Source organism: Daucus carota, chromosome 4 (genome assembly GCF_001625215.2).
Source record: "Daucus carota subsp. sativus chromosome 4, DH1 v3.0, whole genome shotgun sequence".
In the NCBI taxonomy this organism is placed as follows: Eukaryota; Viridiplantae; Streptophyta; class Magnoliopsida; order Apiales; family Apiaceae; genus Daucus; species Daucus carota.
The window spans coordinates 49,923,182-49,938,428 of record NC_030384.2 but is presented as its reverse complement, the minus strand read 5'-3'; the positions used below and the strand labels follow the sequence as shown (position 1 = coordinate 49,938,428).

The following is a 15,247-nucleotide window of genomic DNA, read 5'->3' as shown; positions in this document are numbered from 1 at the left end:
AATCAGTACACGACACTGAATCATAATACAACAAGACGAACAACAAACAAACGTCTCTAAATTCATTCACATCGCCACCACGCCAAATTAAAAGTTAATTAAATCCCCCTAAAATCCAATCATCATCTCCCTCTCGCTCTCCAAAAACTAAAAGCAAATCAATACTCAACATCTCTGTGTATTGATTTTAGGGCATGGAAGTAGCGGCTCCGAACTTTTCGCACGGCACGGATTCCAATACAGCTAGGGTTCGTGTGAAGAGAAAAGCGTTGAATTCTGTGCTGGAGCAATGTCAACGAGCTATTCAATTGCTTAACGACACTGGTTTTGTTAATGACGATGATGATGACGTGTGCAACGAGAACGCCGATGAGATTGATCGGAGCAACGAAACTGATGAGGTACACGCACTCATATATGTATGTATGTATACGAGTTTTCGTATGTATTGTTTTCAATTAAATTCTAGTGTTTATGATGAAATCTCCTTGTTGCAGATGAATTTCATGGAATTATATGTTGTGATTATTTGAAATTGACTCGAATTAGTATGTGTGCCTAGGCTGCGGTGTTTATATTGTTGTTTGAGGTATGTTTGTTTTCTAGTTGTGTATAATAAGGCTATGTCTGTGCATAATTGGATTGTAGCGTTTAACTCCCTGGTTGAGCTTGGTTCTAATGAATTACGTGAGGTATTATGTGATGTTTGTTTGAATTGACTTGAATTAGTAAGTCTGGATAGTGATAACGCCAAATCCCGTTCTGGTGCTTCCTCTGCCGTGTACCGGTGTCTTGCGGTGTAGCTGCTGGTGTAGCTGCTGGACGGGTGTCTGCAAAACAACACCGGAGGGGGGTTTGAGCCCCGCGGCGCCTCCGGCGTGAGAATGAGTACAGGCGTCGGAAAATATATAGACGGAAAATGAGCTATCTATGTGTGGTGGGTGAAGGTGTATGGATGCTGTTTGTGGTGGCTTAGAGTGTATGAGAAATATGAGAGTGTGGAGAAGAAGATCCTTAAGCCTCTCATCCTTGGTCTATTTATAGGCCAAGGATGAGGGTTTAAGGATGTGTACCTTGGATCCTGCTGTCCATCTGTAGGGCTTGGATGCTTAACACCTGTCCAGATGTCAGCTAAGGAATAGTATTTTGGAGTGTTATGAGGTTTGTCTTCATAGTGTCAGTAGCTGGCATTGGGTATTGTCCTTGTCATGTCAGACTGCAACTTGTTCAGGTGTCGGCTTGGACTCTTGTGTCCTGGTCCGGGGGGAAGGATGGATAGGTTGCGTCTGGGTCCTAGATCATCTCCGGGGTCCGGGATCGTCTCCTGGTTCTGAGATCATCTCCTGGGTCCGGGACCATATCCGGGTCATATCGTGCTCGGGTCCGGATTAAGCCAATCCAGAGTCCGGGTTAAGCCAATCTTTTTCATGTTAGAATGTGGCTTGTTCAGGTGTCGGCTTGGACTCTTGTATCCCGGTCTGGGAGAAGAGTGGATAGGTTGTGTTTGGGTCCGGGACCATCTCCTGGGTCCGGGATCCTCTCCTGGGTCCGGGATCATCTCCGGGTCATATCGTGCTCGGGTTCGGATTAAGCCAATCCAGGGTCCAGATTAAGCCAATCCGGGTTATACCCTATCAGATAGGATGTTGTGTTCATGCCCTTCATCGAGCCTGGATCTTGTGAATTGTGTATAATATTATTTGATGTTGGTTTGCAATTCGGCTTGAATGAGTAACTAGTAAGTCTGATTTGGCTGCGGTGTTCATATCCGTTTTGATCTTGTTATTTTGTGACTGTGTTTAAATTGTGTGTTGTTTGTTTAGGTCGACTTAATCTAAAGTCTGTTGCATCAGTAGTATATTAGAATTAGAATTGAGTATATTTTAATTTACTTGATAGTTTGATAGGGATTTTAGGGGATAACTTTTTTAAGGATGTTTGAATTGATTTTTGTTCCACTATTTTTTAATGTCAGCCTAATTAGATATATAATATAACTTGTAAAAGTAAGAAATGCATATGGTGCTTTGTTTCTGTTTTGCTGGGTGAGAGGAATGGATGTTTGGACTCGGAAGAGGATGTTTATAAGCAATGAAGCTTTTTTCTTCATTGCAACTGAGTTTTCCAGAAGAGCATTCAAGATTGATCTGCTCATCTAAGCTTTAGGATGAATAAGCGAGCAACTGTGAATGACTCTACTGTAAACTGTGAAGGTTACTGATGCCTGTTGCACTTGTAATAAAAAAACAGTAATATATAGACGTAAATTGTGGTATGGAACTTGGTAAATTTATCTACAAGTGCTGGGATTCCGATTTATGTTAAGGATCAAGACAAATCCGGAAGTACTGTTTAGTGCTTATAAGAAACATCCGTGTGATTGGTTGTTGGATTTGCTTCCGTGAGAAAATATAGATGCAAAAAAGGGGGTCTATAGAAAGCTGTTGGAGGGATTTGTGACAAATTAAAAGGCGACGATTAAAATTGTGTGGAGTGGTGGAAAGAGTTTGGTGTAGTGGCATAACAGAAGTTGGATAGACATTTTTGGAAAGATGGTTCCATTTTATTGGCTAATGGTTTGGACATTGATGAAAATTGATTAAATCGAGGCAAGTTATTGAACTGACCTCTTAAGCACAAAGTGGCACCTGAAGTTATAAATTTGCATTTGCTGTCAATGAACTCAGAGAATTAATCCATATATACAAATTAAAAGTAGCGGGCCTAGTGGCTTATTAACAATACAATAATTGTGCACGATTTTATAATGTCAAAATTTTCCTAGTAGTTACATTCAAGTCTTATCATTACAAATCAGGATAGCATTTTTATCTGCTTATATGGAGCTTTGCCTTCTAGACTCTAGCACACTCCCAGTTTAGGTTTCCAAGTCTGTTAAATAGATTTATCATTCAAAAGAAGTTACGCTGTGTTTTAAAATAGTTTGCTTCATATCTTTCTGCTGGATTCACAATCATTTACTGTGCATGTTTCTTATATGTCAGTTACGCAGTCTCCTTAAATCTAGAGTTGAGAGACCTGACTTTCTTGAGAAGATAGAAAGTGCCCAGGTGTCTGTTCCACAGAATACGTCTGGTATGTTTTCGTGAAATGTACCACCTGCACTTTATTGTAATCTTAAATCCTTTGCATCATGTAAATTTTATATGTATTGCTTCACTTCAGTTTTTCTACATGTTTCTTCTCTGAAGCTTGTAAATTGTAATGCATGTCCAGAAGTGAACAAGTTCTCTGTTGTGGAACAAGCATATTTTTTACGTTATAGGTTCTGTAATATTTTCAATTGTTATGATTTGATTGTAGCTACTGATAAGATCCTTACATGTCTATGTGATGACAGAAGAAGGTAGTACCTGGGACATGATTAGTGAAAAGGATGCGTGGGAAAGTGGGAGTCTCGATTTAGAAGAAGATTACGTTCTAGTTAGGCAAGAAGATATAGTGGATGGTATCGCATGCTTCATGGCTGCATATTTGTTATCACTAAAAGAGACTAAGGTATTCGGTTTTTTGTGTCATTAATTAAAAAATGGTGGTCGACATTCACCATTTCTGTGATTAATTTATACATTACATGCACATGACATTTGTGATAATATGTTTGTAGTAGTATACTAGAAAGTAGTAAATAGTTTATTTGCATTTGTAATTTGGAGAGAAGAAATGGCTCTCATGCTCTAGCTTTTGCCTCTTCTCGGGAGCTGAAATTACAATCTATCTGGCTTAATATACTATTTCTCTTCTTTAAACAGGATTTGACACCAAATCAGCTCCAGAACGGTAAGTACCGAGGTTATCTTTAAATTATGGCTTTCTCGTAGTGCCTTTGTACAAAAGCTTATCTAGCTTGATTAAGTTTTGTTCTTCCTTATACATTTAAGTTTTCCGACCTATTATTATATTTAGAGATGAGGAAAATAAGGGGTCTAACATGAGCTGGAATGTGTTTTAGCTCTGAGCAAAACCTTCTCCCTGAAAAAGAAAAGGGGAAAGCTTCAGAAGGCATGGGATGGAAGCAAACTCATATACAATGTTGCATCATGGGGAGCAACGGCGATTGGGTATGTTCCTCGTGTTGAGCTGGTTTAATGAATATATAGTTTGGCAGCTGCTCTGTGATTCCATATTCCTACAAATCCCCTGTTATTTTTTTTTTCAATGGATGCATTATCTTTTGGCTTCTAGCGCATGTTCCAGCTGGTTCATAGCGAAGAAATGTATAAATACCAATGTTGTATGCGTCAATGTGGAAACTGGGCTCTTAGAAACTACTCTTCCTTGAATGATTAAAAGGGTGTAATAAGTGATAGAAACATTTGAAGATGAGCGAAACATAAAGTATCGAATATAATATCTCTGCTACACAACTCAAAATCTTTAGTATTCCTCTATTCTTGACATCCCAGCAGTAGTAAAAGCCTGTTGTTTTGTTTGATATAAGGAGACCTTTGGGACTAATGTAAAATTCAGGAAGGAGAGAATTGCCACATGTTGGGAGTAGAGAAAAAATGCACAAAATGTGAATATCATGATAAAACGTTTGTTTGTTTCATATGTAGAATGTTTGTTATGAAATTAGTTCCCTTAAACCTATTATAGTTCTTTTTTGTAGTTTTTCCAAGCAACGTAGGGTCTGTAGGAGCTGGGGAAAACTACTTAAATGTGTATGAACTTCTAAAATTACTATTACATATAACCAAGAACCTTATACCATACGAGTCAAGTTTGTTCAAGTTATCTGATACCTGAATCATATCTATGTAATTGTACATGATTACATAATTCTATGAAACTTACAATTAAAAGGGTGAAATCTTTGATACTGTCTATAATCTAAGATGGAGAAAATCTCAGTTCACTAGCCATTAACTTTAGAAATTATTCATCAGTAGCCAATCCTAGTAACGAATCGGAGAAGATTCTATGACCCGAAATGATATCTAATTGATATCTTTATGGCTATCAAGGACCCCTTACCAACACGATGATGTAGCACCGCAACAGCAATGCTTCCCATGAATAAAGTTCTGGTATTTAGCCTAATATCATTAAGCTAGACTAATATCATTAAGCTAATTTAGTTAGCCCACATAATTGTGCTAGAAAAACAGAAAAAACTAAGAAGAATGAGTTGTGTTGTTTTCTCTTTTGTGTTTGACTATGCAATAAACAGTTCAAGTCATATGCTCAGTAGCATTTCTCTTGTTATTATTTGCATGATCACAAAAAGAATTATGAAACAGAAGATTAAAATCTGCGCTGCTCATTTTAAAAGACTCTGGGGTAGTTTGATATTGCTGTACTAAATGAGTTCTGTTAAATTCATTTATATTGGATGAATAGGGTTGGCCACACATAATGTGAATGTCATCTTTAAGAAGTTTATGACTTGAGTATGGATTTAGTATGAATTTCTTAGCTACAACTGAGTTTATTTTGTTTTATCTAATAGTATGATCTTATTTTTGTAATGAACTTATAGTGGTACACATGATTATCTATTTTTCATATATAACAAAGGTTGGTCCATTCTAATTTTGAAACAGGATATACCAAAATCCAGCTATTATCACCGCAGCTTCAGCAGCCTTCTGGACCTCATGTAGGGTGATATCAAAGTTTTTCTAGGATGGCCGAGTAGTTGCTTGGTGAAGGCTCGGGTAATGCATAGATCACTGTTTGTTTGTCATGTTTGCAGCTTATGTGACCGCAACTTTGTACATAATTGGGGTTCCTTGCGTGACACATGATATGTTTCATCCGAGTCATCTGACCTTGTTATAATCCTGTAAATATATCTCATTAGTTGAAGAATCCTTCTGGTTTGCCCTTGGCAATGAATGGTGCCATGTTGCCAGAAAGTATAGAAATGTAAATTAATATATCTTCGTTCTCAGATTATCTGTCTGCAGCTATTATAGATCAGAATAAGATACTCTCTCACTGCTGCATTTTGTCTGTTGGTTTTGGTATAGAAGGCTATGAAGACAAAGTTGAGGAGTCATTAAAAAACATGTTATTTAGCCAAAAAAAACTGTACATATGGTTAATAACACGTCAACTTCTATTTTTACTCGCAGGCTCGCAGGCTAGTTTGTGAACAAACAAAGCCAGGTTTTTAAGGAAGCAGATAGCCCAACTAAATAATACACCATGTGTCCAATTTGCGTATGATTGTTTCAATTGAGCTTCGCTCATTCGTTTCCTACTTGCCATGTACCAGAGAATATTTGACAAATAAGCCTGAACTGGGTTCCATTCCTTATCGAGCATATTTTGTAAACGGGTTAATAGGCAAAAAAATCACTGAACTCATGGTCATGTTGCAGTTGGGTCATTGAACTCAAAAAGTTTGCAAACGAATCACAGAACTAAATTTAAGTTGCAGTCAACTCACTGAATTAATAAAAACTTGCATTTAGGTCACTGTGTCGTTAAGCATGAGTTGACTTTAACGGAATCCGTTAAAAATAAAAAAAAATATATATATATATATATATATATATATATATAATTTGAAAAAAATATAAAAATTCGATTTTCTCAAAAAATTTTGAAAACTTAAAAAAAATCTGAAAATTTTGAAAAACCTTTAAAAAATATGGAATGTTTATTGAAAAATATGAAAAATGTAAAAACTTCGAAAAAAATAAAAAAAATCTTGAAATTCAAAAAATATACCTAAATTTCTGAAGTTAAAAAAATTTCAGACTTTTTTCCGAATTTCCAGATTTTTTCGAAGTTTTAAATTTTCAAAATCGAGTTTTTAAAAAATCGAATTTTTATGTATTTTTTAATTTTTTTAACGAATTCCGTTAAAGTCAACTGATATTTAACGGCGCAGTGACCTAAATGCAAATTTTTATTTGTTCTGTGAGTTGACTGCAAGTTAAATCCAGTTTTGTGATCCGTTTGCAAACTTTTTGAGTTTAGTAACCGAATTACAACTTGATCATGAGTTTGGTGATCTTTTTGCCTATTAATCTTTTTGTAAACAAGTCATTAATATTTATCAGAAAAAATATTTTCTTTTTCCTAATAATAAATACTTATGAGACGTGATATTGTAAAAAAATAAAATGTTATCTTTTAATAAAAGGCATATCCATATGCTTTTAAAAATGAATATTAATCTTTGTCAAATAATATATAAATTTAACATCTTAACGTCGAGTAATGGAAAGTTAAGAATAATTGGAATAGAAAATTTCAATCGGTTCATGTTTGCTTGAGTAATAGAAAGTTTTAATCAGTCCATATATGCTTCAGTAATTTTCATGTTTTACATTTAACAGAAAAGAAAAAAAATAATTTTTCATGTTTCGCTTTTTTACAAAAACTTTTGCGAAGGCAGTCCGTCTTTGCCTAATTTATACTCTCTCCGTCGCCTCAATTATTTATACTGGGGAGGAGACGGATATTCGACAGTCGGCACGCGTTCTAATACTTTTATAAAATATAATTTAATAAATTATTTTGAATTTTTTATTTTTCAAAATAAATATTTATTACCTAAATTTTTTATTTTCATTGAAAGGAAATTCAAAAGAAAATTATGAAACTATGTTTTGACGTGAATATAACTTGCCGCAATTAGTTTCCAAAGTCAACCTCAGACTTTCCGATTCTAATACAAGTCTCTTTCTCTATATTCCCGAAAATTCTTTAAATCTGTCGTTCACAGCCGAAATTTACTCAAGATACAACCCCAATCTCACCCGTCCGCGCCACCTCAGCAGTCCAATCCAACGGTCCATATAAATCCCCATCTCTTTCATCCCGCACATCACTATATAAACAAACACTTCATCCTCGTCACAATCAAAACAATCTCTCTCCCACCTCTCTCTCTCAATCTCTCTCTGTGTGCAATGGCAGATATCACAATGGCGGAAAACTTGAGCAGAGAGCAGCTAGTGTTCCTCTCCAAACTCGCCGAACAAGCCGAGCGCTACGAAGAGATGGTCCAGTTCATGGAGCGGTTCGTGCTCGGCTTGGCGCCGGGCGCCGAGCCGACCTTTGAGGAACGGAACCTAATCTCCGTGGCGTACAAGAACGTGATCGGCCAGCTCCGCGCTGCGTGGCGCATCGTTTCGTCAATTGAGCAGAAGGAGGAGGCAAGGAAGAATGATGATCATGTGGCGATGGCTAGGGAGTACAGATCGAAAATCGAGAAGGAGTTGTCGGAACTGTGTGCCGGAATTTTGAAGATTTTAGAGGAGAATTTGGTCCCGGCGGCTTCTTCGAGTGACTCCAAAGTGTTTTATTTGAAGATGAAAGGGGATTATTTTAGGTATTTGTCGGAGTTCAAGATTGGGGATGAGAGGAAGCGTGTTGCGGAGGATACAATGAATTCGTATAAGGCTGCTCAGGTAGTGTCGAGAATTATTGCTGAATTTTTGTTAAATTTGGATTAATTTGATTTAATTCTGGTTAATTTTCATTAATTTAGGCCTTTTTATGTAATTGAAAGTGTGCTTGAGCGTAGATTTTGTTATGTGTATAATTTTGTGGTTGGTTGTTATGGTTTACTAGTGAGTACTGATTTACGATTGCTATTAAAGAAGCTTTTGAAAGATAATTATTTGATCCAAGTTTATTACTGTATAACATTTTGGGATTTTTTTTTTTTTAAGTGTTGAGAATGTTTTCTTAAGCCCGGATTCTTCTGTGTTAACTTTTCAATTGTTTGTTTGTGTTTTAGTTATGAACTAAATTTGAGAATGGTTTGGCAAACTAAAGAAATTTCACTGGCCTTGAATAGTTTTATAAACTGAAATTGTAGTTTATATTTTTGAGAATGTTTAACTAAGCTTGGATGTTTTTTATGTGCTTAATGTATTTAGTTGTTTGGTGGCAATTTAATAATAAACTCAGATTTACCTGTTATAACCATGCCTTCCTAGATTATGTCTGCCTAGCTATAACAGGCAATGTAATTACTGAATATATTAGGTACTAAAATTTACAGCTGTTGCGAAAATGTGTCTCTAATCTGTTGCTTTTTGTTCCTGAAGGAGATTGCAATGGCCGATTTGGCCTCCACACACCCGATCAGATTGGGGCTAGCACTCAATTTCTCTGTCTTCTACTATGAGATTCTCAACTCCTCTGAAAGAGCTTGTAGTATGGCAAAGCAGGTATTTGTTTACTTTTTAAAAAAATTGTTTACTTTGTTCTACTCATATTGAATCATCATTATGGTTATATCTAAAGGTATTATTTTTCAATTAGACCATGATGAACATGTACATACTGTATAACACTTGTATTTATGTAGTACTTATACTTCTCTGATGATTAGATTTATTATAGAATCTTGTTAGGAGTGGCTGCAGCCTACAAGCACTACAATTAGTTCAGTGTTGTATTTTATAATCATATCAGTGATTCAGTGTGCTGGAAGCATTATACTTTTATACTTGAGTATTTAGAGGTGAAGTGCTGCATAAAAAAACAACTATATCTCGATTATAATACATTTTTATGATGCTAATAACTGGCATCACACAAAGTGCCTTTGTATTCTGTTTTTATATTTCTGCAGCAGTATATAGCTCTACATATAACGTAGAGCGGTGGATGTTTACTTGTTTGCAACTTGTTATAATATTATGTGTATTGGTTCTCTTGTTTTCTTCTATAATTAAATAGGCATTTGAGGAAGCCATAGCTGAACTAGACAGTTTGGCAGAAGAGCAATACAAAGACAGTACTCTTATTATGCAACTCCTGAGGGACAATCTTACCCTCTGGACTTCGGACAACATACAGGTTAGTTCCCTACTTTGTAATAAAGTCATTGTGGTATCATTTAAGGCAGTCGTTTAATTCATTAGTTAAGGATAAAAATACTGTATTCTAAGTTCAATATATCTGGATTTTGCAGGACCAACCGGATGAGTAAGCTGACCAGTACTATCTCTCCAGAGAGGAAATCCTCTTGAATGTCATATGTTGATGTTGACTGATCGTATGTCGTTTGATAAGTTTCCATCCAAGGCGTACTTTCGTTTTTTTAAATACTAGATACTTTTAAGAAAATCTAGAATGATATGGAACTGCACTGATAGAAGTGTAGAGTAGTTTTTCCCTATATTTATATTGTTTTGGTTTCTTCTTTTCACTTCCTTGTACAATGCCTGTGACATAGAATTTGGAAGTAAGGGCATTTAGTACCCATTTTACTTGCAAGGTTTGATCATAATTGCACAAGTCATTACTTAGTTTTAAAATATTTCCCTGTAATTGGTATGATGTTTTGTCGTGTCTGCTGCTTGATTTGCTATTCGGCATTTCCAACTGTGTCTGCTGCTTGATTTGCTATTCGACCTTTCCAACTGTGCGATATTATTTTGCAACCTCTTTTTGTAACCTGTATACTGTTTAAAGAATTCAATACCTTACTGCACAAAATTAGGCAAGGCATTGGTTGGGTTGGAAATGGTATTTTGCAACTCAACAGCAGTGCAATGTCATTGTATATTGTATAAACCGCAAAGTTTTGGACAGTTTTTCCCTGATACACCTTGTTGCAATTAATAATCGGGCTGCTTAATCAGATATATTAATAAGATGTTAATTGTGTCTAATGTGTCTCGTAAAGAAGGTACTACATCAATTTATCATGCTCGTAGGAAGTTACAAATAGTTGCATTAATTTTTGAAAACTAATAGCTTCAGTCGATGAATAATACTGCTCTGTTCCCTCATTTGTTTATCGGTTTTTCTATGGTGTGCCCAAGGGCACACACTAAGCACTAAAACTTATAAATTTGAGAGATTTTGATTGGCTTACACTCTTTAATAATGATGGCCCCCTTTGCATTTACAACCCACACCAATCAAATCCCTCCAATTTTTTTGTCAAAAAAAAAAAAAATCCCTCCAATTTTATAAATGTTAGTGCTTAACATGTGCCCATGGGCACACACTAGACAAACCCTTTGTTTATATCCCCTCATCTGTTTACAGTTTTGTAACACTGGTTGACACGCATTTTAAGACACATATAAAACATAGTTCTATAAGTTATCTTTAAATTTTTTCTTTTTTGTATAATAATTTGATGTCCCCATCCCCCGATGTAAACAGTAGATATGGTACAAGGATTTGGTGCAGTGGGAAGAGTCCGTTTGACTGAGTTTAAAATATAACTTATCACTTAAAGATGAACGGTGAGGTTAAAATATATATTTGAATAATTTTGATTTATTAATAATTTATAAATTATTGAAAGTTATTAATGATTTATGAATTGTTAAAAATATAATAATAAAAAAAGTAATTTATGAACAATTTATAACTTATGAGTAACTTTTTTTAAAAAAATTATAAAAATTAAGTCACTAAAAAAGGACACCAACTTTTGGCATTAAATCAGAAAAACTTAGTTAGCTTAGTTTTGATTTTAAATCATTTTTTGACTTATTAAGTCATAGTTTAAAAGACTTAAACATCATAGTCTAGCTTGATTAAATTATTAAACATAGTTTGATCATGTTCTAAAGACAACATGCTTTGACCATGTTCTATCAAGCAACTCATAGAGTAGCACAGACATTTTGAGGATCAGCAGATTCTCATGGCTCCACTCCACTGCACATATATGTGCCAGTGCCACTATACCAAAAAAGAATCTAGTCCCTACTCCCTTGTGTTTGCTTTTAACCACTCCAGGTACGGGAGACTACCGCCAACAATTGGCAAAGCTATCACTTCAGGCACACTGTAAAACAGCCAGGTAAGAAGAAAAAAGACGGCCATTGATGTTAAGGGTGATAAATTAAACCTTGCTGAAATAAGTCAATATACCTATTTACGGATATTTGCTCATTTATATAGCAAATGTCATGACCTATTTACTTATGTACTTATTTAGTTGTTTTTACTACTTACTCGTACTCATGATTCTCCTTCACGTGCTCCTTAAGAGCATCCAAAAGTGACTCCCTAGTCTTGATGATAAGAAGTTCCTCAGAATCTGTCTGTATCTGCAAATTATTAACAATTTCAGAATAAGTGACCAGGCAGAACTACCAATTCCATAATGAATTCCCTGAACTGGACCACCCGTCTATGGCACCCATGAGGTACTACTAATTTCTTAGCAACAATTTAGAAATTATAAAACATATCATCGTGAATAAGCCTGCAAGGGTATGAGTAGAAAATCTAGTTAGCAACTTTTTCGGGTATAGGAGGTCTAGGGCATGCAAAAGGGGATATAGGTGAATCTGCATTGATCCTCATCCCCCCACCCACCCACACACAAATGCATTCTGTTCAGGCTTCAATCTATCAGGATTAAAAGGTAAACAGATATTTATCGCACATCTTAAGACACAGGCCCACATACAAACACGGAGCTCTTTAACAAGGCAACCTTCGGTCATGGCTGCCTAGGTTACCACTTGAATTTACAAACCTGTATTATTAGTTGAGATGAAAATTTACCTGTCCCTGCCACTCATAAACTGACTCGATACCTGCATAAAAATTACAAAGTATCATCTCCTTGAAGGCACAGAAGTACTGAAATACTTCTAATCACAAGGACAAGATAGAGGATCGTTGAGTTTTTCCATCTTGCTACCATAAGCATGAGATTCAACATTTTAAAATGGTTGTCTGGAAACTACATTATGGTTAGAAGCAAGAAATATTATATTTACTGTCTATGGCCTAATAGTTTCCAGTAGAAATGACATGGTGACATATTTGCATAAGTTAATACTTGGCAGGATATAAATGCTGGATTGTTTCAAGGAGAAGAGGACGAGTTTTATCAAGCAACATCACAAAAGAGCATGGTAAGATAATATATAAATATTGGCTTAATTAAAAGCATATACACGAATCTGGAACTAATATATTCTATTTTTTATTGAAAAGCTTATCAGCCAAACTAAAAACCATACTCCAAGTACTATGTAGCAGTATATGTACCATGTACTAGTATTAACATCCCCCATCGAAAATATAACACACATACCTGGCACTCGATTCACACAGGCTGCAAGCTTTTCTTTAACTAAGCTTTCTGCTAGCTTTTTCCCTGTATAAAGATTACAAGTGACATGCCATTTAGTATTTAATAGATATAATGGTATATCATCTCTTGATTATTAGTACAAAGACTTGAGTTCCACAGTACCTACACCTACGCCCACTCGTAATTTCATAATAAAACTAAGCGGAGACTGCAAGTTCTCCCTTAGTCCTGAATGATGTCTGCAATACCTACAAAACTCCTTATATTCCCCTTAGCTTCACAAATATTATCATAGATGATGCGAGTATGTTTACTAAATGCCAGCTTTACTCCCATCTATCACCACATTTCTTTGAAATTCCACATTACACTGAGAATAATAACCCCGATGAGTAACCATTAACATCGTCTTTCATGTAAGTGCAGCAAGTGATAATATATCAGGCATTTGCTTATTGCATCCTCTTTGGATCCAATACCAATGTTTCATTGATAAATGTACTTCTAACGGTAACTAGTTTGCCTTTAGGCCTCATCAATTTCTGTTGTAATTGATTCAATTACTTAGTTGCACGATCATCAGCTTTACTAAATAGCTAGTACCAATCACTCGAAATCAATAAAAACATCAATAATCAATCAAATTAAAATAAAATTCAACCAATTACACAACCAACCGCAATTAAAACAAAAAAAAAAAAACATAATTAATAAAAAACCTCAGTACCTGCATCTTTATTGGGCACGGTGACATAAACAACAATACTAGGCACAGTGTTGTTACTTGCTTCCATCCTGATTGTACTTGTATGTATACTTCTAGACCTGCAATTGCTCACTAAATCACTAAATATACATAGAGCGGGGGGGAGAGGGAGGGGGGAGAGAGGGGGGGAGAGAGGGGGGAGAGAGAGAGAGTATTGTGCGTAATTATTTGAGAGAGAGAGAGAGAGTACCTGGAAAGAAGAGAAGGCTTGGAGGAGAGAGAAAGAGAAGTGTAGAAGTTGGAGATGCCAAAACTCAGTACGCAGAATACTCCGACGATCGGAAGTCGGCGGCTAGTAATCGCCGGGGAAGATGCTGATGAAAATATGGACCTTATTTTTGTTGCCACCAGCGTTGCCATTTTTTTACTCTTATGTTTATTCTCACGTTTTTCTCGAACATTCTGATTTATAAATTACTAGTTGAGAATCTGCGCGTTGCGGCGGCCTATAAAAATTACATTGATGATTCAAAATTAATATTTATAGAATAAAATCAATTTGCGGCGACTTATAAAAATTATATTAATAATTCAAAATTAATATTTATAAAATAAAATAAATTTTATATTATAAACATCTCGATGCAATACCAATATTAATTTTTAAAATTGCAAAATTGGACTATAATTCATATGTGAAAAAATGATAATAAGTTTCTACATGTAATTAACGATTTAAAGCACTGACGAATCTTAATTTTAATTGTGTTTTTCTTTTTGAAAAGTAATCATGTTCTTGACTAACATTGTCATTAACTTTTCCAAACACTACTTCTTAGACACATACACCACTACCTGCATATAAAAAGCATACGACTATACTGACTGATGACATCAATAAAACAGACCGTAACCTTGCAAACAACAACAAATACGTCCGACGACCAAAACAAATATTATAAAAGAATCACCAACAAAAATATACCATTGTAATTAGGGGTGTGCATTCGGTTAACCGAAACCGAAATTTATTTCGGTTAACCGAAACTGAAATTCTATGAAACCGCGGTTAAAAAACCGGATAACCGAAAAATGAAAATTTGGCTACCGAAAACCGAACCGAAATATAAATTTCGATTAACCAAACCGAAATTATTTTGGTTATTCGGTTCGGTTTTCGGTTAACCGAACCGAATGCACACCCTTAACTGTGATATTGAGAGACATTGTAGGTTGTGTTTAGATGATACAAAACCCTACAACCTATAAGGGTTTTTATAGGTGCCGAGAAACTTGTGCGCTACTCTTTTCCATAATTAAATAATCTGAAATAGAATCAGATTAAAAAACTTGCAAGTTACTATATTCCATAAATAATCTGAAATAAAATCAGACTAATACTTTCAATTTATTATATTCCATAAATAATCTGAAACAGAATCAGATTAATTTATGACAGGATATATACCATATCAATGAATCTGAAACAATTTTTTTTATATCTTTCACCCAAAAATTCCAGAAAA

At 35.2% G+C, this 15,247-nt stretch overlaps 3 protein-coding genes across 3 annotated transcripts; 2 read left to right on the top strand and 1 right to left on the bottom strand.

Moving 5' to 3' along the window:
• On the top strand, positions 1 to 5,919 carry LOC108218602 (uncharacterized). Its single transcript, XM_017391607.2, has 6 exons — positions 1 to 401; positions 3,006 to 3,096; positions 3,362 to 3,519; positions 3,774 to 3,801; positions 3,974 to 4,082; positions 5,568 to 5,919. Exons 1-6 carry the CDS (start codon positions 195 to 197, stop codon positions 5,647 to 5,649), a joined length of 675 nt encoding a protein of 224 aa, XP_017247096.1. The 5' UTR covers positions 1 to 194; the 3' UTR covers positions 5,650 to 5,919.
• A 1,906-nt stretch (positions 5,920 to 7,825) lies between these two features.
• Positions 7,826 to 10,240, top strand: LOC108218600 (14-3-3 protein 10). Its single transcript, XM_017391605.2, has 4 exons — positions 7,826 to 8,393; positions 9,039 to 9,161; positions 9,676 to 9,795; positions 9,911 to 10,240. The coding sequence occupies exons 1-4, from the start codon at positions 7,893 to 7,895 to the stop codon at positions 9,926 to 9,928; spliced, it is 762 nt and encodes a 253-aa protein (XP_017247094.1). The 5' UTR covers positions 7,826 to 7,892; the 3' UTR covers positions 9,929 to 10,240.
• A 1,222-nt stretch (positions 10,241 to 11,462) lies between these two features.
• LOC108218603 (protein CutA 1, chloroplastic) lies at positions 11,463 to 14,176 on the bottom strand. The gene is made up of 6 exons (XM_017391608.2): positions 13,972 to 14,176; positions 13,743 to 13,840; positions 13,016 to 13,078; positions 12,478 to 12,509; positions 11,920 to 12,014; positions 11,463 to 11,749 (listed from the first exon to the last, which is right to left on the bottom strand). Exons 1-6 carry the CDS (start codon positions 14,139 to 14,141, stop codon positions 11,668 to 11,670), a joined length of 540 nt encoding a protein of 179 aa, XP_017247097.1. The 5' UTR covers positions 14,142 to 14,176; the 3' UTR covers positions 11,463 to 11,667.
• Between the last annotated feature and the right edge of the window lie 1,071 nt (positions 14,177 to 15,247).

What these genes read in the sequence shown, in the direction of transcription:
- LOC108218602 (XM_017391607.2), top strand. Translation starts at nt 195, where the DNA reads ATGGAAGTAGCGGCTCCGAACTTTTCGCACGGCACGGATTCCAATACA. An exon ending in GGAGCAACGAAACTGATGAG is followed by an intron (nt 402 to 3,005) that starts GTACACGCACTC and finishes CTTATATGTCAG; the next exon opens with TTACGCAGTCTCCTTAAATC. An exon ending in TGGGGAGCAACGGCGATTGG is followed by an intron (nt 4,083 to 5,567) that starts GTATGTTCCTCG and finishes ATTTTGAAACAG; the next exon opens with GATATACCAAAATCCAGCTA.
- LOC108218600 (XM_017391605.2), top strand. Translation starts at nt 7,893, where the DNA reads ATGGCAGATATCACAATGGCGGAAAACTTGAGCAGAGAGCAGCTAGTG. An exon ending in ATTCGTATAAGGCTGCTCAG is followed by an intron (nt 8,394 to 9,038) that starts GTAGTGTCGAGA and finishes TTGTTCCTGAAG; the next exon opens with GAGATTGCAATGGCCGATTT. An exon ending in CTTGTAGTATGGCAAAGCAG is followed by an intron (nt 9,162 to 9,675) that starts GTATTTGTTTAC and finishes ATAATTAAATAG; the next exon opens with GCATTTGAGGAAGCCATAGC.
- LOC108218603 (XM_017391608.2), bottom strand. Translation starts at nt 14,141, where the DNA reads ATGGCAACGCTGGTGGCAACAAAAATAAGGTCCATATTTTCATCAGCA. An exon ending in TTTATGAGTGGCAGGGACAG is followed by an intron (nt 12,015 to 12,477) that starts GTAAATTTTCAT and finishes AATAATTTGCAG; the next exon opens with ATACAGACAGATTCTGAGGA. An exon ending in AAGGAGAATCATGAGTACGA is followed by an intron (nt 11,750 to 11,919) that starts GTAAGTAGTAAA and finishes GCTGTTTTACAG; the next exon opens with TGTGCCTGAAGTGATAGCTT.